The 27,723-nt window shown below is 57.0% G+C and overlaps 2 protein-coding genes across 3 annotated transcripts; both read left to right on the top strand.

Moving 5' to 3' along the window:
* The first annotated feature begins 115 nt into the window (after positions 1-115).
* ADPRHL1 (ADP-ribosylhydrolase like 1) lies at positions 116-21,902 on the top strand. 2 transcript variants are annotated; one of them, XM_038570118.1, is made up of 8 exons: positions 116-402; positions 4,495-4,659; positions 8,931-9,056; positions 10,968-11,108; positions 13,813-13,940; positions 15,226-15,358; positions 16,009-16,162; positions 19,638-21,902. In XM_038570118.1, the coding sequence occupies exons 1-8, from the start codon at positions 195-197 to the stop codon at positions 19,639-19,641; spliced, it is 1,059 nt and encodes a 352-aa protein (XP_038426046.1). In that variant the 5' UTR covers positions 116-194; the 3' UTR covers positions 19,642-21,902. The 2 variants fall into 2 exon arrangements, with proteins under 2 accessions (XP_038426046.1, XP_038426045.1); XM_038570117.1 differs by lacking the exon at positions 19,638-21,902 and having other exon boundaries at positions 16,009-16,888.
* Positions 20,136-27,723, top strand: LOC102151554 (nascent polypeptide-associated complex subunit alpha, muscle-specific form). The gene is made up of 3 exons (XM_038569400.1): positions 20,136-20,153; positions 20,559-20,713; positions 22,930-27,723. The coding sequence occupies exons 1-3, from the start codon at positions 20,136-20,138 to the stop codon at positions 26,957-26,959; spliced, it is 4,203 nt and encodes a 1,400-aa protein (XP_038425328.1). The 3' UTR covers positions 26,960-27,723.

The raw sequence follows: 27,723 nt of genomic DNA, 5'->3' as shown, positions 1-27,723 counted from the left end.
TGACGCCTTCCACGTGGTCCCTCGGCAGGCGCAGGGCACAGAGGGGCTGGGGCCTGTCGTCGGTGCCACCGCGGAGCAGAGTAGGCGTGCCTGGCCGCTGCACAGTGACCATCGCAGAGGTCGGGGGCGTGCTGAACGCCGCGGAGCACGAGGCTGGGCACCTGCGGCCCGGTGGCCAGAAGAGCTGCTTCCCAATGGAGAAGTTCAAGGCGGCCATGCTGCTGGGGGCCGTGGGGGACGCTCTGGGGCACAGAAACGCCCGCAAGGACAGCGGCGCCCCTGGCAGGAAGGCCAGGGAGGAGCCGCAGACAGGCGGGGACCTGGACCAGCCGTCCCCAGAGAAGTGGTGGGTGAGTGACAACACCATCATGCACCTGACGACAGCCGGGGCCCTGACCACAGGTAAGCTGGTGGACTGCAGCCCTCCTGTGGGCACCCAAGCCCCAAGGACGCCACGGCCCCTCTACGGACTGTCACCTGGTGCTGTGGCTGAAAGGGGCGACCTTGCAGGCGTCTGCGTCCCCTGCCCCCGCAGATGTGCCACTCAAGGTCCCTTTGGGTTGTCACCCCACATGTCTGCCCTCAGCCTCTGAAACAGTGGCCTCTCGCTCGCGTCTGTGTCCAGAGTTAAACCAGATGAATTTCCCACTTTGAGGCTGTTTGGGGAGAGGGTTTGAGTTTTCACTGCAGATATTAAGCCTTCTGGTTTTATTTCAAAAGAATAGAAAATAATAAGCCCACTTCAAATTTGGACCTCTTATAATAGTTTGGGGATTATTTCTAAATCCCAGTGAATTTGAGTCAAAATGCCATCTACCAAAATAGGACCCAGATATCTGCTTACACACAAACACGTCCTGAGAAGATGCTGTGAAAGCGGCTGGCCAGGGCGGAGACTTTCCAGAACTGCTCTTCAAGGAGCAGGTGGATGGTAGGACAGGGTTTTGCACGACTTTCAGGGAAGCAGTGAGTGCATCATGCATGGCTTCCAGACAAGGTACCTGTGCATGTCGGTAGTGTGTGGTCTCATGGCGAATGTCTGGGGCGATGGTGCAGGCACTGAGGCCTGGCCTTGGGCCCCAAACTGGGGGCTCGCTCAGCTTAGCTCTGTGCTCATCCTGCAGGAATGCCATCTGCCCCGCAGCTGGTGCCAAAATAACTAGGGTGAGGGCTGAGGCACCACAGATAAGGTAGCGTCCAGCACGTTGTGTGGTGAGGTCCCTTTCTGAGTTTACACAACTGTGACATCCAAATATTTCCAGTTTCTCGTGCTCCCAGGCTAACCTGCGTTCTGGCCGCTGAAGCAGGGGTGCCTGCCCGACTGTGGGCGTGCTCCCCCCCCTGAGCAGAGCTGGCCTGTTCGGGCTGCACACATCTGGTCCTGACTGCTACACCCTCTCCCTCCACGGTATCAGACGCCAAGCACATGTGTACGCACTCCGTGTGTCCTGTGCCTTTTGTGAATGGCAGAGTCTGTGGCCTGTCCCTGCCTGTGGAGGCACCCCTAGGACAGACACCAGCGAGGTCAGGTCCTCCTGACTGTGACGTGCTCTCTGAGATTAGATTAGGCCCTCTTGACAGAAATAGGACATAATCTGTCCCCGACGTGAAATATGTGCATGCGGGAGGGCGGGGGTGCTTGGGGCATCGTTTCTAAGCAGAGACGTGAACTCCCCCTCCCGTCGGCTGGCCACGAGGAGACACTTGTGAAGACCGCCCATGACTCAGCCTCCAGAAGCACAAGCAGGCATATTGTTTTCAAGTCACTAAATTGAAATTCTATTTAAATTTAGTTGTCAAAGAGCTGGATCTTTTTTCTATAAATAGCAAATTGTAGCCTATAAAAGGGGCTTTTGAGCCATATTCACGGTGATGCTGATGTGGCACTGAGTATTGCCAGGCACTGTTATGACTCTATGTGCATCATTATCTGACCCTCACATCACCCTGAAGGTGACATCATGACTACAGTTGTTCAAAGAGCAGTTCACGGAGAGGCCGGGTTACTTGCCCAATGCCTTATGACCAAGTGAGTGTCCGAGCAGGGACTGGGATGCTTGAAGGACCCCGATGGTTAGTGGCTCTTCACTGTTTCTCCCAAAAACACAGACTTTCACAAAGTGGAACCATGGGTTGAAAATGCATGTCCCACTGTTCCGTGCCATGGCTCAACCAGCTATGTGGCTGTGTGGTCCTGCTACTGTGAGTGAGATGTGGGAGTCCAGGACATCCGTGGGACCTGGTCCTCTGGGCTGGGTCTCTCGAAAGTGCAGATTGGAAGAGATCAGACACTGGCCTGGGAAGCAGTGCCCCATTCCCCATGGGGTGAGTGGCCATCCAGTAAACACAGCTCGCCCAGCCAGCTTGCTAGACACACTGACCAAAGGCTCCCTCTTGTGTGTGGTCCTGTGTTGGTCACCCAAGGATGAGACGGAGGCTCTGCCTCGGGGGCCCTGGGGCCTGGTTCTCCTGGCTCACCCCCCCTGACCCGAGAACTCTTGAGCCTGCTTCCCCTCCTGCAGGGTGCATGGGGAAGCTGATGCCTTCGTCACAGGGTTGAGATTAAGTAGGGCAGCATGGGCACTTAATACATTATTAAGGGAAGATGGCTCCTGGCAGGTTAATGTCTGTCTCTCTAAATGTCCTGGCCTGCAGGTCAGCAGCTCCGATGGCCATGGCCAACTGAGGTAGCCTGTTGCCATGGCCGCTCAGAAGCAATAGGGACACGAGCCCACGGGGGATAGGGCAGGTGCTGTGGGCATGACCATACCTGCAGGGGAGGTGGGGCCGGGCCCACATGGGAACCAGAGAGGCCTGTCCAGACTCCCCTCTCTCTCTTCCTCCATCACTGGCCCCCTGACGGTAACTGCATTTTGAAAAGTTGACATTTTTGTGACAAAGCAACTTGATAAGGGTATTGTGCCTTTTCTTTATCATGACCTTGGTTTCATGAGCGGATTTGTCTTTGAGGAGACAGGGTGGGGAGGGTGGAGAAGAATGAGCTGAAGAGCTTTGTATGGAGTGGAGAAACCCTGACAAGTGGGTCCCAGGCATTGCAGCTTCAAAAACTCTGCTTCTAGTTTGAATTCTAACCTGAAATAAAGCAGGAGACTGGTGCCATTTTGTTTTTAAGGAGGTTTTTAAGTTTTTCCTTGAGAAGGATGAGATTCAAGAATAAAATGAATTCTTTAATGGCCTCTGGAAAGGCCAGGCTTCCTAAACCTGGATCGAGAGGTGCTGGTGACCTGGAGCCGGGCTGATCCTGGCGGTTCACAGGCCCAGCAGCTGCATGCCCCACACCTGCGTCTGGCCCCACACTCCACCCCAACTCAGAATCAGGCCATGCACGGTGTGCACATAGGATGCCTGCTGCCTAGTTAGGGACAGAAGGACTGAGGACCAAGTCCTGCCTCCAGGGCACGGGGGCCCACCTGCCCTACTGGCAGCAGCAGGGGGAGAGGTGGCGGCGTACCTGTCTCCCACACCTCCATGCTGGGATCTCGGCCCGGGGGTGGCTGAGAGGGGACCTGCCTCTCTCTCTCCCTCCCTCCCTCCCAGCCTCTTCCCCTCCCCCATGCCCCTCAAAGTTGGGGTGTGCACCTCGAGCAGGAGAGGGGCAACCCCGGCTCCTGAGGCCTGAAATGCAGTTTGGGTACAGAATGAGTTTGCTGGTGGCTGTAAAGGTCACACTGGCCGTGCACCATGTTCCTACCCAGCAGGTCTGGCGCAGAGGCTCCCTCACCACCCGGCTCTGCTCCCTGATGGAACAGGCACACTAAGCCCCAAATTTGGAGCTACAAAGCCTCTGTCCACCTCACTGTACGTTTATGTAATGCAGGAATGCTGAGGCCCTGCCATCGAACCCCGTTTGCCATCTCTGGCCTTGGGCAAGTGGTATAACCCACTGAGCTTTGCCTGTGAAACCCAGCACGACAAGTAAGAGCCTGATGGTGTCTGCCAGTGTCTGATGGTGTTGGGTGGGTAGGGGTGGGGGCATGTGCAACCATCTAGGGGCCGTGCATCCCGGACAGCAGGTGGGCAGCATGTTAGCCCCCCTACCCTCCATTTCTGTGATCCTCGAGGGACTGAGACTGTGCTCATCCCCAGAACGCCATCACACACATGCCTGCCTCATAGCCTCAGTTCCCAGGATGGAGACACGAGATTTTAGAAGCCTGAGGAACAGACAGGTTTCAGGCCAGCCTCTCTTCGCGTTAGCAGGAATTGTTAGAGGGAAATGAAGATTGTGGGTTCTGTCTCAGTTCTCCTATGTAACCAGAATGAGAAGCACAACGAATTATAATGTCTGAATTGTAAGTCAGATCTAGAGTGAATTGTCTGCTACACTTCTCTAGGGAGCCAGGATCGTGAGGTGGAGCTCCAGAATCTTCCTTCTCTTCTACCAGCTTGGGGACATGAAGCTCACTGCCATTGTGTGGTCCCTGCTCGCTGGGGCCTCCTCAATCTGACCCTGCCCCACCCCTTCTTCCCCAGACTACTGGTGCCTGGATGACCTGTACCGGGAGATGGTGAAGCGCTATGTGGAAGTCCTTGAGAAGCTTCCAGAACATTGGGCTGATCCAGCTACTCTGGAAGGCTGCTCCCAGCTGAAGCCAGACAACTACCTCCTTGCCTGGCATACACCTTTCAATGAGAAGGGTCAGGGAAAGCCTTCTTTTCCTTGTGAAGCACGTGCTGCAGAGCTACTTGGATACTAACCCGTGTTGGTCCCACTAACCAGCAGCATCGCAGGTTTGCATGACAGGGGGATCTACTGGGGCTCCTTTGTGCAGCATAAATGTCTCCAGGATGCTTTGATGTGTTTATAGGTGATATATTTACATAGGCAGAGTGTCTGCCTCTAGGGTACCTGCTCCTGGGGTCCCAGACTTACCCCTCCTGGGTTTATAGGGTTTACAGACGATGAACTTGCCCCTCTAGGTTTATGCTGAGGATGGACCACCCACCCTGGGTTTATGCTGAGGATGAACCACCCCCCCTGGAATTTATGCCGAGGATGGACACCCCCTTGGGTTTATGCTGAAAATGGACCCCTCCTTGTTTTTTTTTTTTTTTTAAGATTTTATTGATTTATTCATGAGAGACACAGAGAGGCAGAGACACAGGCAGAGGGAGAAGCAGGCTCCATGCAAGGAGCCCGATGTGGGATTCGACTCCAGGACTCCAGATCATATCCTGAGCCGAAGGCAGACAGACATTCAACAGCTGAACCACCCAGGCATTTCCTCCCACCCTTTGGGTTTATACTGAGGATGGACACCACCAAAACCAATGAAATCTGATGTAAATGTTAGAATTCTCAAACAGATATAAAATATTATATATTCCATAGGTTGAAAAAGTTAAGGACAAGGATTTATAAAAAGAACCTAAATCACATTTCCAGAAAAAATGTTACAGTGTCTGAGGTTTTAAATGCATTGGCTGAGATTAATAGTAGATTAGACATTTTAGAAGAAAATTTTCCTATCTAGGCACAGCAATAGAAACAACCCAGAATGGGACACACAGAGAAAAAAAGAATCCAAAAATATGATAAGAGCAGTAGCGAGCCATGGGCTGTCAGCATACCCTGCACTCTTCTCCTTATTATTAGTTTTGAGCGGTTGGATTGCCATGCACCACGGTGTAGCTTTGCCTGTGACAGAGTCCCTGACAGAGCAAAGGGGAACAAAGAAATGATTTGAAGCGATGGTGGCCAAAATCTCAGTAGACATAAATAGACATTTTTCCAAAGAAGACCTACACGTGGCTAACAGACACATCACTGGGCATCAGGGAAATACAAACCAAAACCACAATGAAATACCCACCTCACACCTGTCAGAATGGGATGAACAAGTCAGGAAACAACAGGTGTTGGTGAGGATGTGGAGAAAGGGGAACCCTCAGGCACTGTTGGTGGGAATGTGAACTGGTGCAGCCACTCTGGAGAACAGTGTGGAGATTCCTTAGGAAGTTGAAAATAGAGCTACCCTATGACCCAGCAATTGCACTGCTGGGAATTTACCTCAAAGATACAGATATAGTGAAACAATGGGGCACCTGCACCCCAATGTTCACAGCAGCCATGTCCACAATAGTCAAACTGTGGAAGGAGCCCAGACATCCAGCAACAGCAGAATGGATAAGGAAGAGGTGGTCTATATATATAATGGACTATTGCTCAGCCATCAGAAAGGATGAAATCTTGCCATTTGCGATTACATGGATGGACCTGAAGGGTATTACTCTGAGTGAATTAAAGTCAGTCAGAGAAAGAAAGACAATTACCATATGAGCTCACTCATATGAGGAATTTAAGGGACAAAACATGAACTTAGGGGAATGGAGGGAAAAATAAAATAGGAATTTAAGGGACAAAACATGAACTTAGGGGAACGGAGGGAAAAATAAAATAGGAATTTAAGGGACAAAACATGAACTTAGGGGAACGGAGGGAAAAATAAAATAGGATAAAATTAGAGAGGGATACAAACCGTAAGAGTTAACTCTAGGAAATAAACTGAAGGTTGCTGCAGGGGAGGTTGGGGGGACGGGATCACTGGATGGTGGACATGAAGGAGGGCACGCGATGGACTGAGCACTGGGTGTTATATAAGATGAATGAATCACTGATCTCTACCTCTGAAACCAATAGTACGCTGTATGCTAGCTAACTTGAATTTTAATAAAACCAAAAAGAAAAAAATTAGTGCCCAAATCTCCAAATTTGTTGAAAACCGTAAACCCACAGATTGAAGAAACCCAGTAACTTCCAGGTAAAGCACAAGAAACATGGGAAAGCTACACCGTGGCACATGGCAATCCAACTGTTCAAGACCAATAATAAGGAGAAGAGTGCAGTGTATGCTGACAGCCCAGGTGAGGAGGGTGCAGGTCTCCCGTCGGAAGTGATGTCATCCAGGCACCGAAGGAAACAGCTTCACCCTGGAGTTCTACTCCCAGAGCAGTATCTTACAGATACTGTTGTTAACGGCCAAATAACCTATTTCAGGCACACAGAAGCTATAGGATCCATCACCAGCAGAGTGATGCTATAAGAAAGGCAAAGGGACAACCGCCATTCCGCAGAATGAACCTAACACTAAGAGGAAAGTACTGAAGAAGTGTGGCGGGAATCACAGTCACGTGGCTAAATAGGGGAGAGTTTTAACTTACTACTGAATCTCTTTGAAAGATAATTGACTTAAAAAACTAGTAATGCTCTTCGAGTTTATCAAATGCTTGTGAGCAGGTGTCTGACAGTGTGGTGGAGGCCTGCGGCCACAGGGTGCTTGTCCCAGGCATGGGGTGGTTCAGCCCTAGAGCAGTCATTAACATCACAAAACAGTTATAACTAACAAGCAAACAAAAGAGAAAATGGAATCTTTTAGAAATACTTGCTGGGGAAACTGCCACAGGTGGCCTGTGCCCTCCTGCCCCCTTGCCTAGCCAGGGCCCAGCCCAGAATGTTTCCATCTGGGGAGACCCGTGCGAGGCTGTCCCTCTGCCTTGGAGTCCTCCACCTCATTAGGGGAAAGCTTTCTGTATTCTGGGTGTACTGTGTAAGCATGAGCATCACATGCCCTAACCAGCCCCACTGATGCCTCCGCCCCGCAGGGGGAGAGCGGGTCTTAGCTGCAGTACCAGCATGTGTGCAGCCCACTGCCGCACCTCAGCCTCAGGAGGGACCCTCTGCTGTGGGAGACAGCACACAGCCCGTGTGGATCTCCCCGCACGTCTTCTCTGTCCAGGGAGGGAAGCGCCAGCCATGCGTCTCTTTGTCACATCTTCCTCGGTGACTCCAGACCAGAGAAAAGGGCCGAGGTCTGAGGCTCCTCTCTTGGTGGCAGGCACCATCCTCCAAGTGGTAGGAATCGTCACCCAGGTTGGCAGCTGATCTCACTGCTCTGTAATGTTCAACCCAACAGGCAGACAAGAGACGAAAGGAAACAAAGGGCGGTATAGCAGGCCTGACCCTAATCCCATCAGTAATCACATCAAATGTAAATGGCCTAAAGTCTCCAAATAAACGGCAGATGCCCTGCAGGGTTAAAGAAGGGAAGTCCTCCAAAGCATTAGAGAAGAAAGGGAACCAATTGTACATGACTCCCCAAGGGAGCTGAGGGGAGCATGAGCTCCCTGATCCATCCTGCTCCCCAGAAGACTGCTGAAAGAATAACACAGCAAACCAAAGATTGGGGGAAATAGTTGCAAAGCACACATCTGATACTCAGCAGCCCAAAACAAAAATGAGGAATATTTAAGTGAGCAGTTCCCCACAGAAGGAATGGGGGTGGCCAGCAAGTGCATGGAAACACGCTCAGCCCCATTGGTTTAGAGGAAACGCTAGTGAAACCCGTGCTGAGACAGTACCACGTGTGCTGAATGGGAAGACCACTGGTGAAGAGCATCCAGGGCGCAGGGGAGCCGCCAGTGGGACAAGGAGCATGACCACCACTAGGAGAGCCCGTTTGGCAGCACCGTCAGCATTAGACGCCCATCCGTCAGATGAGCTTAGTGTCTGCGTGCCCCTTGCTGCAGCCTCCAACCCCAGTACCTGGACACGCCATGGGCTGCATGTCAGTGATAACTCAGCTGGGCTCTACAAAGAGACAAGACATGTCTGATGCAAGCACGCGGGGTGTGCAGCTCCATGTCCTGCGTCTTCCCAGTGGGAGCACCTTATAAGCACGTCCCTAACCATCAAAAATTCTGTGTTTCATGCCCAAGTAACATCCCAGCATATGGAAGCTTGGCAACTTACTTACTCTTTTGTCTTTGTTGGGCACTGGGGTCATCTGCTGGTTTTTCACACTCAAATGATGCTATGATAAACATGACATAAATTTGTTTATATCTGTGGGTTATCTGTGAAAGTTAGGTTGCCAGAGATGGTGTTACTGGGTCTTCTGTGTTCCGAGTAGGCTCAGGATTCGGAGCTGCCACCAAAGCCATGTGCATCGGCATGCGGTACTGGAAGCCTGAGCGTCTGGAGACCCTAGTGGAAGTGAGCATCGAGTGCGGCAGGATGACCCACAACCACCCCACAGGTGATGTCTCCACAGGCAGACCACGCTGAAACTGTACCCACTGTTCGATTTGTTTACTTGGTGGATGCAGGCTTCTGCATCTCAGTTCCGCTTATGCTGCTTTTTTTTTAAATTTATTTATTCATGATAGTCACACGGAGAGAGAGAGAGAGAGGCAGAGACACAGGCAGAGGGAGAAGCAGGCTCCATGCACCGGGAGCCCGACGTGGGATTCGATCCCGGGTCTCCAGGATCGCGCCCTGGGCCAAAGGCAGGCGCCAAACCGCTGCGCCACCCAGGGATCCCTTACGCTGCTTTTGACCTAAAAGCAGGCTTGGCATTGAGTGTGATGATACTGGGGTGGGAAGAGTCCTCAGCAGGTTCAGTGTCATTTCGCCAGGATAAAAGGAAAAGAAAAGCACCAGTTATCTGGATGCAGTGAGGATCTGGTTGACTCATGGGCATCAGCATTTCTGTTGCCATCTGCTGCCAGGTGCCACACTGGGTGGGGGTGAGGGTCTGAACCAGACCAGTGCTCACTGGCCACATGAGCAGGACCACCTCAACGCCCGTGCCTCTGTTTCCCCACCTGTCACAGTGGTGACTGTGGTATTGAGAGCCAGGCCTCCTTGTGCACAAGGAAAAAGTGCATGGAGCGACCCCTCTTGGCTGGTGCTCTGGGGAGCAGGCAAGCCAGCTGTGCCCAGGGTTCCCCACCGTGTGCCCATCACAGAGATGGAGGACAGGTGGGGCCCCAGCGCATGATGGTGACTCATGACCTAGAGAGTCAGTCAGCTCCTAATTTTAAAAAAAGAATGACTTGAAACTCATACACCTGTAAACACTCTTGATTGATGGCAGTGACACACCCTCCCCAGCCCCTGACACAGCCTGCCAGCTGCTCTCCTGCGACTTTCAAGGCCACTTCATCTTTAAAAAAAAAAAAAAAAAAGCTTTTATTTATTTATTTATTTATTTATTTATTTATTTGAGAGAGAGCATGCACACCTGATCAGGGGGAGGGGCAGAGGGAGAGCCCCAGAGCCACATGCAAGCCTTGAATCCAGGACCTGGGATCATGACCTGAGCCAAAGGCAGATGCTTAACCCACTGAGCCACCCAGGCACCCCTCGTGGCCACTTTCAATTCCCCCTATAAGTGGTGTGGCTCTGGGGTTGTGAGGACCACTCTGTGCCCTCCTGGCCACACCTTCGCAGGGCCACGTCCCTTAGACCCTTCAGTCTGTGTGAAGGGCATAGAATTCAAGCAGCTGGCGCACCGGGGCTGACTGGGAAGACTCAGGGCAGAGCCATGGCTCACTGGGGCTTCAACTGGAAGTGGATGGTGCCTGGGAAGCCCCGACCATGATGGCAAGGAGCATCTGGAGACAATATGACCAGCAAAAGAGTCTGGGTCGAGATTAGCTAATGTTATTATTAAAGGGTTGTTTCATGTAATTTGTTTCTAACTTAAGACTGGATGGAACGTTGAGGGTTTGGTCAAATGTGGGCAGCACCAGGAAGGGCATTGACTCCTGTACAAGTTTCCAGCCACCTCTGGCAGCAAGCGTCAGGGCCTTATGGCCATGTGCACATCCCAGATGCTAGATACCCCACAAGGGGGCAGGGTGACAGCAGGTGGTCGGGGCAGTAATGGATCTGACAGCGGGACCCTCACTCCCAGCCCATAGTGAGGCCTCACAGACTGGCCCGCAAGCCATCGAGGGGGTCTCCGGAGATGACCATGCCTTTTCCCAGGTGGTTGTGGCCTCTGTGTGGCTCTGCACCTCAGGCTGGCCCGGCGGGCTGTCCTCTGTGCTCAGGGCCATCTGTCCCCCTAATCGACCGCCTTTGCAAGGTAGGTGTGGCACCCTCTGAGTGGGAAGCACCCTATGGGCAGAGCCTACCTTGAGCCTCTGTGTCTGGCCCACAGGCTTTCTCGGGTCCCTGTGCACGGCCCTGTTTGCATCTTATGCTGCGCAGGGCAAGCCACTGGAGCAGTGGGGCAGAGACATGATGCGGACAGTCCCGCTGGCTGAGGAATACTGTAAAAAGACCATCCGGCACCTGTCAGGTGAGCCTGGCCTCCCTCCCTGTCACACTCACACTGGCCCCCAGAAATGGGTTGGTTTAATTCACACTCAGAGGAGGTTTGCATGGACCGGGCTCCCAGAGACATTGAGGTCTGTTTGCCCCACAGTGAAACCGAGGGCATCCTCCTGTGAACAGGCCCCAGGAGCTCCTGGCAGGAAGCAACACCTGCCCAGGGGCCCAGTATGCCATGCCAGGAGACCACACGCTGTGCTAGCTACTGTATCCAGCCCCCAGCCCTCTGCAGAGACCCCACCCTCCTGCTGTCAACAGCAGCCAGAAAGACGAGAGGGGTGCACACGTAGGCTCAGTATTCCAGATGGTCCTTACGTAGCCCATTCCCTGGAGAAGGACAAGGGACACACTGCTCCTCCACCTTACGGATGGCTGTGCCTGCCTGGAGGCTGAGGTCTGCTGCCACGGAGACCAGATGGGTACACGTGTCTGTCTCCACTGACTCCAAACCCGCCATCAAGGGGCTCACACAGTCTTTGGCACCAGCAGAGGTCCTAAGTGATCGCATTGTTGCTGGCAGTTGGGTGAGTGGTGGCCTGGCAGGTCGGACTCAAGAGGCAGGTGCAGGACTCAGAAACTCTGGCTTTGTCCTCGGGTGGCCACTCCCCTGCAGGATTCCTTCCCCTCGGGGAGGGATGGGTGCTGTGAGCAGTATAGGCAGCTCCGTGTGACCTTGAAAGTTTGGAAGCTGTCCTGGAGGGTTTCTGGAATAGTTATCCTGTCTGTCCCGGGGTAGTGGGACCAAAGGCACAAGTGCAGGGGCAAAGCTATTGGTTTTCTAGCTCAGGGCTGAAGTCTGGAGATAGAGAGCCAGTGAGTCACTTTCCTGTCACCTCTGATGAGTGGGGACTCGTTCTCAATGTCTCTCAAGAAGCTTCCAGAACAACTTCACAAGGAGAACGTTGCTTCTCCTTGTGCCAGGTCATAGCTGGGAAACTCTTATCTCCAGGGCTTGTTCCCATGAGAATCAGAGAGCCTCACATCCACGGTGAACTTAAGTGTCCCTCTATAAACTTAATTATAGAACAGAGCTGCACAATCACCTTATTTCCGACCCTGGGGCTCTCTGTAGTGAGCACGCTGCCCGGGGTCACCGGGCTGGTCATGTGTCCAGCCCAGGGGGGATCACCTCCTCCCACATGGGAGACTCAGGTAAACAGGCCAGTGAGGGCTACGCAGTGGCTGCATTCCCATCGTGTCAGGGTTGAGACGATCCCCCCGGAGGTCTGGCTTAGCCCAGGGTGTCCTGAAGAGCAGCCGTCAGCAATGCTCCTTGGGCGGGAATGGGGAGGACCGCCGTGGGTCAGAAAACCTGAGACTTGATTCTTGCTGTTTAATTTTAAATTTGTTTAATCTGGAGCTTTTTGACCTTGTATGACACACCCTTTTTAACAGAAACCCAAAATCCTCCAGGGAAAATCATGTTCTGTACACCCAGGGCCCTCTGCTTAGTGGTAACAACATCCCCTGGCAGTAAAGACAACTGGCAAATCAGTTCCGTGTTTTTTGTTTTAAACATTTTATCTACTTATTCATGAGAGACACAGATAGAGGCAGAGACGCAGGCAGAGGGAGAAGCAGGCTCCCTGTGGGGAGCCTGATGTGGGACTCCATCCCAGGACCCCAGGACCACAACCTGAGCCGAAGGCAGATGTTCAATTACTGAGACCCTAGTTCCATATTCTAATGTTTGGACTTCTCTTTTTTTTAAAGATTTATTATTATTATTATTATTATTATTATTATTAATGAGAGACACAGAGTGAGAGAGAGAGGCAGAGACACAGGAGGAGGGAGAAGCAGGCTCCCTGCAGGGAGCCCGACGTGGGACTCGATCCCGGGTCTCCAGGATCAGGCCCTGGGCTGTAGGCGACGCTAAACCGCTGAGCCACCCGGGCTGCCCTAATGTTTGGACGTTTGTGTCCAGGAGGGAAGCGGTAGTGCAGGGACCAAGCCCTGGTCTCTGTGGGGCAGCTGGGGCTTCCCTGTCTGACCCTGTCACCTCACCCCAACCTTAGGTCAGCTTTGCTTTCAGTTTTATAAAGCAGACTCTGGCCAGCTTTTCCAGGGGCCTGTTGTTCCCTGGGGACCTGGAGCCCCGCCCCAGGACTGTCCCTGAGGGTCTGTCTGCAGCCGCCCAGCCCTCCCCTATTCCCCAGACTCTGTCCTCAGCTCCTGCCCATGATAGGAGCAGCAGTGGCCACGGTGTGCTGGCCCGGGCTGGAGAGCCCACAGGGCTTGTGCCTCTCAGGTTCTTGGAGGACACAGCACGGTCCTCCAGCTGCACCTGCCCAGCTGCTGCCACGAATGTCCTCTTCATTCACCACCCCTGGGACTGGCGCGCTGGGCCATTGGCCAGAAGGGAGAAAAAGCCTCCTCCTGGGCTGCCTTGCATCCGTGAAGAGATACAGGCTCAGAATTTCCAAGAGGATGCTCTTTGAAGAAATTTACTCCCTGCTCTGGGTTCAGAGTAGAGTCAAGCAAGGTTCGGGGTTGCTTTGTCCTATGTCTCCATTTTCCTCACTTGTTTCAAAGTAGCTGCAGACATGAGCATCACAGGGGGAGGGGGCTTGGCCTCCACCTCCTACTCCTGCCCGAAGGCTACCTGCCCACCGTCCTTGCGGCCTGGCCGGTGGCCCTCGTGTGCAGCCTGGTCTGTTCTTTATGTTCAGAATACCAGGAGCACTGGTTCTACTTTGAAGCTAAGTGGCAGTTTTACTTGGAGGAGAGGAAACTCAGCGAAGACACGGGAAGTAAAGCCATCTTCCCTGACCACTATGACGCAGAGGAGAGGGACAAGGTGAGTCTTGCCTGGTCGGGGGGTGGGGATGGGCTGTCAGGGCCCACTGCCCGGGATCCCCACCAAGGAGCCGCTGCCACTGGACTGCGCCTCTGCCATGTCTCGGGCTTGGCCTAGGGGGCTCCCCTGGCAACCAGGGGCCCAGAGCCACCATGGGGGTGGGCCTGGAAGCCTCCCTGGAGGAAGCATGTTTCAAACAGATAAAATTTTATCTTTCCATTTTCTCTAATTAAAAGCATGGTTGTGCTAGAAATTTTGAAGATGTAATTGTTAAAGATATTCTATTTCACCACATATTTTCTAAGGGCCAGGACATGAGGTCATATGTGATGAATCAGGCTGTGCACACCATCACCCTTCCTCATGCTGATGTTGTCAGCATTGTTTTTTTTTTTTTTAATTTTAAAATTATTTTATTTATTATTTTTTTTAGTTTTTTAAATTAATTCATTTTTTTAGCATTGGGTTTGGTAGCACAAGGGAAAGACCTGATTCGCTGTAGCTCAGCCAAGATAGACACTACCCTTATGTTCACAGAGCCCACAGCTGAGTTGAAAGTCCCTCGCAGTGAGCCGCTGAGGACATTTCTGTGTGGCTGCTCGGCCATTCTGAGTACACAGCTGTAGTCCAGGCTGGCTGCCCCAGCTCCAGCCAGCACGTCTGCATTCTAGGTGTTAGGGAGGCTCAAGGGGAGAGGTGCTCCCTACCACCCCTCCGTGTGCCCCTCAAGGGCCTCTCCGGAATGCAGGCAGGCCTAGGGGTGCGGTCCTTCAGATGGAGGTGCTGCTGCCCCAAACCAATGCTGAATCTGTCGCTCGGGCACAGAGGTGAGACTTTCCCGGATCCCGGCTCTCTGCAGTCTTTCTGCTCATGGTGCACCCACAGGGCATCACTGCACCGCCACCGGGCCCTGACCCTAGGCCTTGGTGCCTGCTGGCCCCAAGCTCTGCTCAGACAAGGGCTGCATGTGTCCCAGCAGCCCAGTCACTGGCTCTAAGCCCCTTGCTGGACTATGATGTCACCACAGACTCGCCGGCTACCCCAGCACGTGGTCAGGTGATCTGTGGACTGTCTGCATCCATAGGAGCTGCGAGAAGTTGATCTTCCCTCTGCACTGTCACCCCCTGCCCTGGGGCAGTGCTTGGCACGCAGGTGGTAATCCATCAGTGCACAGCGAGTATGTGAACAGCAGAGCCCTGGACAACCCAGGAGGCGCATGCTCTGGCACAAACTGACACTGGTTTTACTATGGTTATGTGCCCCTGACCCCTAGCTCTTTCTTTAGGCTTACAGGAAATGGAGTTCGGAAGGCCGAGGGGGCCGGCGGGGCCATGACGCTCCTATGATTGCCTATGATGCTCTCCTTGGAGCCGGGGATGACTGGACGGAGCTCTGCCACCGGGCCATGTGTCATGGAGGTGAGATTGCCTTCTTTAATGGTCTTGGGCTTCCAGGCAATCAGCACCCCTTCTCATCCCAAAGTGTGCTCCCAGCACGTCCGAGGCTACAGGCATCAAGGGCAGCCTCCTGAACCCCAGAGTATGTGTCCTTCCCTGTGCAGGGTGCTGCCTCATGTGCCCATCTGAGTGTGAGCTCAAGAGAACAAGGCATCGGGGGAGCCGTGGGGCGGCCCTGTGGGTACAGGCAGCGCACAGTCCTGAGGACTCACTCTGTAGCCCCCGGTCCAAGCCCTCCCATGGTGGCTGTGACTGTTGCCCGGCTGGGCAGGACTGCCCTGCGTCCTGGTGCCCACGCTCTCCTGTGGGTGTGAAACGAGGGCATTCCAGCAGCTCGTGCTGGGCACAGTGTGTCCTGGACATCGGGGCCCCTCAGTTCCTGGTGCTGAGGTGGGAGAGACACCAGCACCACCCAGTGGATGTGGGTCTGTGGACAGCCCAGGCATTTGCGCACACTCGTGTGTCTCAGTGTGCAAGGAGGGAAGGAAGGGGCAGCAAATCCACCAGATTGGTGCACCCAGAGCAAAGCTGGGGTTTGGCCCAAGGGCGAGGGCTGCCCAGAGGACCTGTGAGATGGGCCTTGGCAAGGAGAACGTGCGCTTCCCTTCCAGGTGAGAGCGGGGCCACAGGGACGATCGCGGGCTGCCTGTTCGGGCTGCTGCACGGCCTGGACACTGTCCCCGCGGGCCTGTACCAGGACCTGGAGCACAAGGAGGAGCTGCTGCAGCTGGGCGAAGCTCTATACCGCCTGTCCACGGAGGAGAAGTAAAGCTCTCCCGCCGCCAGGCTCTGGGTCCCCAGGGGCATCTCCGCACTGCTCTTGGCCCTCCCAGGAGGGCCGACGCCTAAACGGCCATAATTATATTTTAACTGACCCCCCATTGCCAAACTCTAACTGCCATATGAAATGCACTGTCTGTCCTAGAGAATGTCTGTCCTGCTCACATGTGGCCCCTTGGCCCTCCTCCACACATAGCGGCACAATCTTTTGCACAATCGGTGTATTTCACTCTGGGCAGAACTAATGCTACTTGCTCACTCACGCCAACAAAACTAATGTGACGGCCCAGCGAGGACAGAGCCCACGTGCCCGCCTGCCCCTGGCCTTGGCCTCTGGCAGGGCCGCCAGGCTGTGCCTTCTGCAGCAGATGGAAGCACGCACTTAACCTCCTGCTGACGTCTTTAATCACACTAGATCTTTAAAACCAGCCCCTTTGGAACAAATGCCTGAGGAATCCGGGGAATAAAGGGCCCTTGTGTGTCACCTGCATCTCCTCCTGTGTGGTCTGCAGTGGTCACGGGGCTGATGGGTCCACCCACGGCCACCACCTGCTCCACCAGGCTCGTGCTGACACTCCTCGTGGCCGGGGTGTCTCTGTCTGCGAGTCTTGAAAAAGAGAACTCTCTCTTTTCTTAAAAATGGCCTGGGACACAACATTTGTGAATTAGCATCTGGTGTGAATAAAAGAGCAGTTGGTGTTTCACGGTTAACATGGAGCTTTGGTGGCTTGCCTGGGGCCGGCCCACTGTGCCAGCGCCCTCTTCATGGAAGGCAGCCTCGGAGCGTGGCCGGCGGCCCCCCGAGCCCATGGGGTCACCCCCTTGCTTCTCAGGCCTGCCTGAAGGCTTTGTGCCAGCTGGCAGGCGAGAGACCCTGGGGGAGTGGCTGGCAAAAGGGCATCTGGGTCACTCAACTAACCTTTGCTGCTGTTGGTGCTTTCCAGTGGGAGGGGGTGAAAAGGCACAGGCCAAGCCGTCTGGGCTGCAGGGGGGTGGGGACGGCCACCAGCGTGCCCCTGAGAAGGTAAGCTGGCTCACCCTCATCACCTGCCAGGGGGGCCCTGGGACCACGTACCAAAGCAGGCACGGGGTTGGGGGCCCGGTCAGCCGCAGGGGAGGTGGCTCTTCATCCCACTGACAGTTAGGAGAACCCATTCCATCCTGGGGATCAGGAAGTGGGCCTAGTTACAGGTTGATTATAAAACATTTCAGCAAAACTTCACAGGACCCGGGAGAGGAACAGATGGTCTCCCCATCTCCCTGCAGAGAAATACACACGCTGAAGAAAACAAGACCCCAGAAGGCAATGGGGTGGACAGGGCACCCACTCAAATCCTGAAACGTTTTATATCCGTGATTTCATCTTTATTGCAGAGGAAACACCACACAGCTTCTGAAATGCAAGTGCCATACATGGTGGTGTGTGGAGAGTGGGAGGCTCCCAAACTCCCAGCTACAGTTGTGCTCCCAGGCCCCTCCCAGGCCCCAGAAGCAGCCTTGTGCATGACCCAGGGACTCGCACAGGCACACACGTGCACGCACACACACACTCCAGTCTCTGGCTGTGGGATATCGCACTTACTGGTGTGGTGTAATTCATGTAACTCAGTTGCTCCTTCTTCTGTAGTGCAGATGGCTCAGGCTTGCATCCCCCCGCCCCCCATCTGCTTCCCATCCCTGAGCAAGGACACTGGCAGTAGCTCCAGAAGTCTGCACTCCTGGGCGCAGGGCACTAGGATCTCTGTGGTCAGGCCAGGGCGAGTCCTTACCATGTGGATGGCGCTCCCCCAGCTGTGCTGGCGCGTGCGGGGCTCGTGGGAAAGGGTCTGCTCTCCTGCCACCCCCAGGGCCCCAGGTTGGAGCAGGTGCTCCGCTCTGCTCACACGCTTCTGCACATCAGGCTGATTTGACTAATTCCCATCCCCAGACTCTTTGGTTAAGAGGTTTTGCATTTAGATTTTGAATCCTTGATCCCAGTGTTTTGGTTCCTGGAAGCCAGACGGAAGGTGGGTTTGGCAGCAGGGGCAGCCCACCCGGTAAGTCACCCGCGAGGTCAGAGGGGTCTGCTCAGGTGGTCCAGCGGCACAGCGGCCTCAGCCCGTTTCCAGGGGGTGGGGGGCAGCAGGTGTCATCACTGCCCCTCACACATGGCATGGTCGGAGCTGTTGGTGACTGAGAACTTAAACCCAGCCTGCCTGCAGCCCAGCCCCACTTCCCAGCTGTCCACCAGCCTCCCCCATGCAGCGACACGTGTCTCCAGCCTCAGGCCCACCGACCCTGGAACAGACAGCATAGGGGGCTCAGTCAGGTGATCTCAGAGGGAACCGGAAACAGTCCTTGTTTCTGAGAAGGCCGCTGGGGACACGGGGCCTTCTCAGAGCCACAGGCCATGGGGACACGCCAGGGACATCCTAACCTATGTATTAGCCCTCGGCCCACGTCCATCCTGCCCCATTGTAATTCTTTCCAAGTACATTAAAACACAAAAAGTCACCAAGTGGCCCCAGACGCTCCCTCCAGGAGCTGTTCGCCCTGGGCCGATCGCTGCTGTGTTACCACGGCCTCGTGCCTAGTGTCTCTCTCCATGCGCGCTCCGTGATGCAGACGGATGCGTCCAGCAGCGGCTGTGCCGGGGACCCCGCGGCCTGCCTGCGCCCCCCATCAGCTGGGGCTGGGCTGACGCCCCTCTCTCCCCATAGCCAGCCAGCTAGGGGCTTGGGGGTGGGGCCAGGGGCACCCTAACCAGGCCAGCCAGCTTCACTTCTAGGAAGACACAGGGGCTCAGGTAGCCTGACCCTGACTTATGGCACAGTTTCAGCCCCACTGCCCCTCATGGCTCCAGGTGGCAGAGGTGGCCTGCTCAGGGAGGCGACCTGCTCAGGGAGGCAGCCCACCGAGCGTCTGCAAGGACACCTCCACAGGGGCGCAGGAGGGCATAGGCTGCGTGGGGCAAGTGGGCAGGCTTGCTGGGCCAGAGGGCCGCAGTGGGCAGGAAAGGGTGAGTGCAGGTCACTGCAGAGCAGGGGCTGCCATGGGGGCACAGCTCTCTGTGTGGAAGCCTCTGAGCCCCCCAACTACTGCGGGAGCAGAACCGTGGGTGTGACCCTGGCTGGCTTCTCTCCCTTCTCTTGAGGACACACTTGGCGGGGTGCAGGGTCCCTGCTGCCTTGGGACTCAGTGGTCTCCCCAACAGTGCCTAGAAGATCTCTTATCTCAGAAGAGGACACGGGGGCCAAGGGGCATCCCCTCACTGCCCGAGGACATGCTGACGAGGCCCATCCAGATCACACCCGTGCCCACTGATAAGCAGACGGTGAAGGCCAGGCACTGCCAGCCAGAAGGCCCAACTGGGAGCCCCCAGGCATGCCGCGCGGCTGGCCTCCTGAAGCCGGGGTGGGGTGGAGGGTCTCAGCCAGGGGGTGTCCTGCACACTGACCTGCCAGTGTCCCTGTGTTTCCAGGTGACCCCTCAGTTGCCAGAGGTGCCAAAAGAGCTGCCAGCAAAGTTACATAAGCTGTGCCACTTAGATTGGCCCTGGAGAAAGGTGTTCTGGTCTGGCCCTGACATGGGCCTGGGGACGTCCGCCCACACTAGCCGGCAGGGGGCAGCCCCAACGAAGCCACAGACCTCAGCCCGCCTCTGGGAAGCACTGGCGCCACAGAAACAGCTTGGCTTTGGTGTGCGAACGGCTGCACTCCCGGCTGTCCTCACCTGCATCAGGCTGCTCAGGCCAGGCGCCCGGGACACAGAGAAGGACATGTGGGCCTGCCTGTAGGTCCGGGGTCAGGCAGCCACAGAAGGCCCGACCAGGGACCTCACCTCCACAGGTGCACGCGCACCGTCCCGTGGGAGAATTCATGCCCCTGGCCATTCTGACTCAGTGACCTCAGGGGTGCAGAGGGCCAAGTTGGTACCTTGCAGGGACGCTGAGGGGCCTCCACAGGACCTGTGGGACAGCATGGCCAGGCTGATCGTGGTGGGGGGTGCCCAGTGACCCTGACACCCAGAGACGTCAGAGGGACGGGGTGCAGTCCACCCTGAGCTGTTCAGACCATGGGGTCCTGGCACCCGTGGGCAAGGGAAGCTGCAGGGGCACAGGCCATGGGGCTCGTCCCCAGGGCCTGTCTCCAGAGCTGTTCCAACCATCGCACTCAGCCCCAAGCCAGGAAGGTGAATGGAAAAGGCCATGTGAGCCATGGCCTCCAGTAGGGTGGCCAGCTTCTCTCAGAAGCCCTCACCCCAGCACCCCAGGCCCCACCTGCAAACCGGGGTCCTGGGCCCAGAGGCCCCCGGGGGCTCTGCTGCTGCCACCCTGCCATGAGGCTGGGACCCTGCACACTGTGATGGGCACTCAAGACCCCGTGGTGATGGCATGTGACAGCATCAGCCTGCTGCTCAGTCCCATCATGAGCTCAGCCGGTGCTGCCAGGCCGGACCACACACCAGGTACGGAGCCCAGTGTCTGGACTCGGTGTGGAGGTGCTCGGCACTGCAGAGATGGGTGTCCAGTCGTCGGCTGGGAGCAGCCTGGCTGGGGTGAGTGCTTTGGCCAGCGCTCCAGTCGGGATGAGGCTTCCATGGGCGTCTTCCGGAGCGCGGGCAGGGTCCCAGAAGGAGGGACGTGAGCATGGACGGGCAGATAGGACTGCAGCACGAGGACACGGTGCCAGGAACAAGGGGCTGTGGCCTCGCTGGCAGCGGGAGTTTGGACCCAGTTCTAGAAACAGTGGAGGCTGCATCTGCATGACGCTTGAGGAGCCGGAGCCTGTGGGTACATGGGTGGAGTGCGGGGTCTCCTCTGGCTGCCTCTGGGTGGTGGGGAGACACAGCTCGTGGGCTGTGGAGGAAGCCTGGACTGCTGGTCCCAAGCTGATGACAACCTGCCTTGGCAGGAAAATGCAGTCTCCGGTGACCCTGCAGAGGGTAGGAGAGTGGGGTCCCTGCAGGCCACTGGAGGCCAAGGAAGCAGCAGCCGGGCAATGATGCCAACCTCCTCCACCAGAACAGGAGGTGCCAAAGGTCCCAATGACACTGAAACCAGCCTGCTCTGACCCCAGGGCCGGGGATGTGGGTAGCAGGGCACGGCCTCCCGGGGCGCCCCGCGTGCCTGCTGACCTCCCAGCGCTCCTGCAGCGGCTCACATTGTGCACTGTGACTGTGCAGCCCTCCTGGCTCTCAGCCCTCCAGCTTAGGAACGGGTTTAGCTTTCTGTTTTGTTTTAGGGGCCTGACCACCACGGTGGCTCCCCAAACGCGCAGTTGTTTGAGATCGGGAAAGAGCCTGAGCTATCCCGGGGTTTCTCAAAGTGGGATCCCTGGGCCAGTGGCAGCCACAGCAGGTTCTCAGGCCCCTGGCGGATGATGACATCGGACATAGTGGAGGCACCACCAGTCCTCGGGGTCATCACAAGTAGTCTGGTATCTGAAAACAAGGACAGCTGCTGTGCTGCACAAACTGACAGCATCAGGGTGGACTGGGGGCTCTTGCGGGGAGCCTATGGGGGCAGGCGTCCAAGATCACATCCCTCAAAGGGAGACCCTCAGCTCCTGGGCACGGGTTGGGGCCAGGTTGCCAGGCTACGGACCACCTGCGACCCCGGGCAGCCCCCGGGAGTGTGCGTGCTCCTCACAGCTGTCTAAAAGGATGCAGGTGTGGCATCTATAATCAGAGCCCTCTTTTCTGGAAAATGCATAAAAGCACATAAAGAAAAGTATTTTTGTGTTTCCTTCCAATCTGATTTGTGTCAGGTGGTGGGGTTGGGCCTCAGTTCACGTGCGGCTCCACAGCTTGCCTCTCCACCTCTCCACCTGAGCTCCTCCCAGGAGCCTGATCTCGCACGTTTAGAACGCTGTCGATTTTTTTTACTGTCGTGGACAACAGCATGAAGGCTGCCTCGCCATTGTCTCCACGGAAGAAATGCTAAAAGGCAGAATGGCTGGGTGCTGCTCTGGGTGCATCTTCACAGAAGTGCCGCCTGGACGGATGGGAGGGGGTCCGCCCGCCACACCAGGCTGCACAGGATGGGGTCCCAGCGACCCCGTCCCCAGGAGCCTTGTCAGTGGCAGGGATGAAGTCAAGGGCCTGTGGGCACCTTGCTGGCGAGCATCTCCTGGGACAGAGCTATGGGGTAGCTCTGGGAGCATTTCAAGTCGTTCAGGAATCCAGGCCTCATCGGGGCCTGGCTCTCCCCCCGCTGGGCAGCAAAGACCAGTCCTCCAGATCCACTTGTTGGCTGCCCGCACTTCCTGCCTCCAAGATCTGCCCCAGGGCTAAGTCCCTGTCCCAGTCCGGGGGCCCGTGCTCCGTCTGGGGCTCTCGGACAGCTCGGCTCCAGGATTGAGTCGGGATATACCCATGGTGTTAAAACCTCATTTCTTACACTAAAACTTAGATATGCACAGAATCCCACAGGAAATACAAATTCTTTACTCTTATTTTTTTCTTATTTATACATCATAAAAAAATTCAAATAGCACAGCAGTTTTCCAACGTGCTTCCACAGAGTATTACCACCAATGTCCCAAAGCCCCGGAAGGACTTTGGTGGTAATAGAGGTGGGCTAGAAATGGGAAGTGACGAGTGGCCTGGGAGGTGATGGGTGTCCCTCTGCATCTCCCAGCTCCCCATCTGCTGTTCTCCCCTAGGACTTGTTGGGGTGTTGGAAACGGGATTGTTCCCCAGAAAACATTCTGTGGGGTCACCTTGGGAAAGACAAAGATAAAACCTGTGACGACTGATTTCTTTTCCTGCAGCTCCAAGCGCAGCAAGATCTGTGAAAGCAAGAAACCCGTTGACACCCACACCTTGAGAAAGAAGGTCAGCAGCATGACGTGTGAGCCGGCTGTCCGTGCTGTCCTCGGCAGTCTTCTGCTCTATGTCACCGAGCTCCAGGCCAGGCCACCAGAGCCTCCTCCTGCCATGAGGGCAGAGGGCACAAGGAGCAGGGTGGGCCGCCCCTCTGAGACCCAGAACACCCAGCGGCGGCCTACATGCTTCCAGCTCCTGCAGGCCAGGTTCATGGGCACTGGCCGCGAGCCCCGTCTCAAGAAGACCCAGGAGGTGGGGAGGCTGATTTTCAAGGACAAGCAGGGGCCCAGCAGGAGCCTGGTGACCACCACCATCAACAAGCTCCTGGAGAAGGCACGGGAGGGTGCCAGCTGCCCCACGCGGGACTGGGAGACGCTCCGCAGCCAGAAGCCGCGGCAAGGCTCCCCCACCAGGAAGGGCACCGTGAAAAACATCCTGAAGATATTCTTGGCCGCAGAGCAGAGGAATGTACATGAGGAGCCCAATGCTGCCAAGGGGCCCCCACCAACACCGGCCCCCAAGAGGGGCTCTGTGCTGTCCAGGCTGCGGGAGAAGTTTGAGCAGAGCGGCTGTCTCTGTTCCGAGGCCGGCGTGCTGCCGCTCCGCAAGGATGGGAGGAAGAAGAAGAACCTGCAGAAGAGGAGGCTGCACCGGCCCGAAACCCGCGTGCTCTGCACGGCCACCATGACCAGCACCTGCATCCGCACGCCGCTAGCCCGCTTCCTGGCCTGCACTGCTGAGCCCAGGCTGGCCTTGAACATCGCCACTGTCGTCTGTCGCCCCAGAAGCTGGCTGTCCCACTGTGCCAAAATCCGCCACTCTGATCGGGGGCGTGTGCCCGAGGGGAGTAAGACAGCAGGACAGGGGCAGCCAGCTGGGGGTGCTCCCGCAGACAGACTGCACATGGCACGCCTGGGTGGGGAGCCAGTCCCCTGTCCTGTCTCCCCCAGGGGCCGTGAGCCCATGGTACCCCTCCTCCAACCAGCCTGCTCAGGGCAAGCCGGAGCAGTGGGAGGGGGCAGGATGGGGGAACCCCCGGCAGGGGACGCCACACAGTACACCTGGGAGCCTGGGGAAGCCGGGGCAGGAGCTGGCAGGGCCCCTGAGGTTGCCTTGATGGTTTGCAGTTCTGAGGATGAAACAGAAGGAGTGACTCTAGGCTCTGAGGGAGACCCTCTGTTCGCGGTCCAGGAGACTTTCCCAGAACAGAAGACCGTGGGACATATCCCACCACTGCCGGCGCCCGCGGTCCAGGCCCTGTGGCGGACACAGTCAGCCATGGAACCTCCCCAGGTAACCGTCACGCGGCCTGTTGTGTACAAAATGCCACCTTCTCCTGCCACGCCCAAGACCGCGGAGCCTCCCCAGGTAACCGCCACGCAGCCGGACACGTGCAAAGTGCAACCACCTTCTGCCACGCTGCCCAAGACCACGAAGCCTCCCCACGTAACCGCCACGCAGCCGGACACGTGCAAAGTGCAACCACCTCCTGCCACGCTGCCAAAGACCACGAAGCCTCCCCACGTAACCGCCACGCAGCCGGACACGTGCAAAGTGCAACCACCTCCTGCCACGCTGCCAAAGACCACGAAGCCTCCCCAGGTAACCGCCACGCAGCCGGACACGTGCAAAGTGCAACCACCTCCTGCCATGCTGCCCAAGACCACGAAGCCTCCCCAGGTAACCGCCATGCAGCCGGACACGTGCAAAGTGCAACCACCTCCTGCCACGCTGCCAAAGACCACGAAGCCTCCCCAGGTAACCGCCATGCAGCCGGACACGTGCAAAGTGCAACCACCTCCTGCCACGCTGCCCAAGACCATGGAGCCTCCCCAGGTAACCGCCACGCAGCCGGACACGTGCAAAGTGCAACCACCTCCTGCCACGCTGCCAAAGACCACGGAGCCTCCCCAGGTAACCGCCACGCAGCCGGACACGTGCAAAGTGCAACCACCTCCTGCCACGCTGCCCAAGACCACGAAGCCTCCCCAGGTAACCATTCCATCTGCAAGGGGCACCACCAGTGTGGGGCAGGACCTCCTCGCGGCAGCTCCACAGAAATATCCCACCCAGGGAAAGGAGACCACTCATAGCTTTGGGGCTCCCAAGGAGCTCCAGCATCCTGAGGGTATGGCAGGAGAGGCCATGTCTGAGCTAGCCTGTGAGAAGCATCAGCTGCCAACGTCACATGACAAGCCGATCCATGGAGGGGATGCCCCATGGCATCATCCCACAGCCTCGGAGAATCAACGAAGTGGGGACAGCCCCTTGGCTCCGGGCCATGAGCAAGGGCTGCCTCCCGACAGGGGACGCCCAGCGGGCATCTCGGCACTGCTAGAGGCCCCCCTCAGTGACAGGACCAGGTCTGACAGTCCAACCTCCATGGACAAGAAGGTCCTGTGTGGGCGAGAGCTCAGGGGACCACCTCTAAGGGCCTCTGCCCGGCCCGGCCCACAGGCAGCAGGGAGCACCGGCCCCAGCCTTGGTGGCTACAGACCCGCCTCCTTTGGCAAATGTCTGAAACCAAGCACTGAAATCCCCAGGCTGGTGGTGGCCACTGGGGCCGTGGAGAGTCATGGCACACCAGTGCTGGGTAACACCGTGAATGCAGTAAACAGCGAGGCCAGAGAGCAGAACCCTGTGCACGAAGGAGAGAGCCTGGCAGCAGGAGCTCTGGCCCAGGCCACCAGCCAGCCACACAGCTCGGCCCCAGCCGGGTCCTGGAGGCACCTGCTTGGAGCAGCTGAGAGTGGTGCCCGTGGAGGCTCAGGGCATCACCAGGCTGAGACCCCCGAGTCCCCGGCTGCTGTTCCACTGGAGGCGGCGGGCACCCCGCATAAGAATGTCGTGGCCGAGGGTGAAGCTAGCACAGTGGCAGGAGGCAGAGGGGCCGCAGCTGCTCACAGGAGCCCCTGGGGGGCTGACATGACCCCAGGCCCAGGCTGGGCTCACCCCACGGCCAAGAGCAGGGGTGCAGTGGGGTCCCCACCTTTGCCTCCCGAGAACCAACAGGCCCAGGAGGACAAGCGCGTCCTGCCCAAAATCCAGGGTCTTCCCCGAGCTGGGGCTCCCTGCAGGCCTCCATCACCCCAGGCAGCAGCTGAAGGGCAGTGGGCAGGCAGGGCCCCTCCAAAGTGCCCCAGTGTCCAGGCACAGCCACTGCCCGCGTCCATCCCGAGGGCTGGTGTCTGGGAGGGAGCCAAGGTCAGGGACAGGCGTCGGCCGTGGTCAGGCCTAGGGATGCTGGAGGATAGGGCCATGGGGCCCACGAGGCTAGACGGTGCTCCCAAGGAGGGGGCAGCTCTGTGCGGCCGGAAGGCTGGGTCACATGCTGCAGAAGAGGGTCAGATGTGGCCCTGGAGGGTCGAGGGGGGCAGTGGCACTAAGGTGGGGGCCAGGGGGGTGGAGACTGGTCCCCATCACACTGAGAAGGGCCCAGAACATGCACGGGAGCAGCAGGCACAGCGTGCAGAGCACCTTCCGGGGGGACCTGGTGCCCAGGTTGGAAAGAACCAAGCACCTCCCCCTCCAGAGAGTCTGGGGCACCTGGCACTGGCACAGGCCAGCAGGATGTCACCCCACATCTGGGCGGGCCCACCCCACAACTCATCAGAGGCTGTGGCTGTGGCAGATGTGAGTGGGAGGTCCCAGGGAGCCCCCAGCGCTAGCCAAGGGGGGCCTGGAGCCCCACACGAGGTGGGCAGGAACCAGCGGTCCTCCAGCCCCAAGCCAGTGCTTGGCTTCATGGTGCCCGCACCCAGGCCTGGGGGCTGCCAGATGACCCGTGCCCCAACCGAGGAGGGGTCCCCACACACCATGGAGGCAGAGAAAGGTGCACTGGCACATGAACACCGCACAAGGTTGGCGCGCTTTGCAAAGTACAGAGCCCAAAGCTTCGGCGACCAGAGGTCCTTCGATTTGTCCTTCAGGCCAACGACAATCAGGGCCAGTGACACCTTTGAACTTCCAAAGTGAGGCCTCGGCTTCCGCACCCCAGACACGCCTGGCACCATGGTTGCTGCTCCTTGCCCAGACTATCGATTGTTTTCCTGCCTCCAAACCACACGGCCGTGCAGGTGTGCGTCCGGAGTGCCAGGCGGCTGGTTCCTATGTGGGCCCAGGGGCGGAGGGAGTGGGGTCCGAGGTGCAGACTTTGAGCTCTGCGCCACCCCCTCGGTGCTCTACGCCTTCTTCTCCAGGGTGGAACACTGAGGACGAGGGATGCCCGGGACATCCAGGTGCGTTTCCTCACTGTCCCGTTTTTTATGGTGCTCGGGGGTGTCCAGGCACACGTTTCTATCGCTGCACAGAGCCATGCTGTTTTCAGCACTTCAGTGTTTGCTGCTGAGCTTGTATGCATCTCTCCTGTCCTGTCTTGGTGGCTCTGGCCACCTTGCCCTCTGCAGTGTCGTTGGCAGGCGCCAACCCACAGGCCGGCACAAGGCGGCAGCCCCTCAGCTCTGCACCGGCAGGGAGCTGCCCATGAAGCACCTGCGGGACAAGAGCAGAACAAACCACAGGGAACTTCCAGTGCACAGGGCTGGAGGGGGGGCCGGTGCACAGGGAAGGGACGGTGCACGGGGATGGAGGGGGACCTTCAGCACACTTTCCAAAGGCACCGTCCCCAGGAAGAGGTCCTGTGGGCACCATGTGCTGAGAACAGGGACAGTCATGGTGCCGTGTCCCACCTCTCCGCACAGGGCCCGGCAGGTGGGGGGTGGGAGGTGGTATCTGGTGCC

The sequence above is a fragment of the Canis lupus genome, chromosome 22, assembly GCF_011100685.1.
Source record: "Canis lupus familiaris isolate Mischka breed German Shepherd chromosome 22, alternate assembly UU_Cfam_GSD_1.0, whole genome shotgun sequence".
NCBI classification, from domain to species: domain Eukaryota; kingdom Metazoa; phylum Chordata; class Mammalia; order Carnivora; family Canidae; genus Canis; species Canis lupus.
Note: the sequence above shows the minus strand (reverse complement) of the source record. Positions and strands in the feature narration are given on the sequence as shown.

Bases quoted from the DNA above. Each gene is read 5' to 3' on its own strand.
- ADPRHL1 (XM_038570118.1), top strand. From the start codon at position 195: ATGGAGAAGTTCAAGGCGGCCATGCTGCTGGGGGCCGTGGGGGACGCT. The intron at 403-4,494 runs GTAAGCTGGTGG...CTTCTTCCCCAG, and splicing joins AGCCGGGGCCCTGACCACAG to ACTACTGGTGCCTGGATGAC. The intron at 11,109-13,812 runs GTGAGCCTGGCC...CTTTATGTTCAG, and splicing joins GACCATCCGGCACCTGTCAG to AATACCAGGAGCACTGGTTC.
- LOC102151554 (XM_038569400.1), top strand. The intron at 20,714-22,929 runs GTGAGTGCTTTG...CTTTTCCTGCAG, and splicing joins CTGGGAGCAGCCTGGCTGGG to CTCCAAGCGCAGCAAGATCT.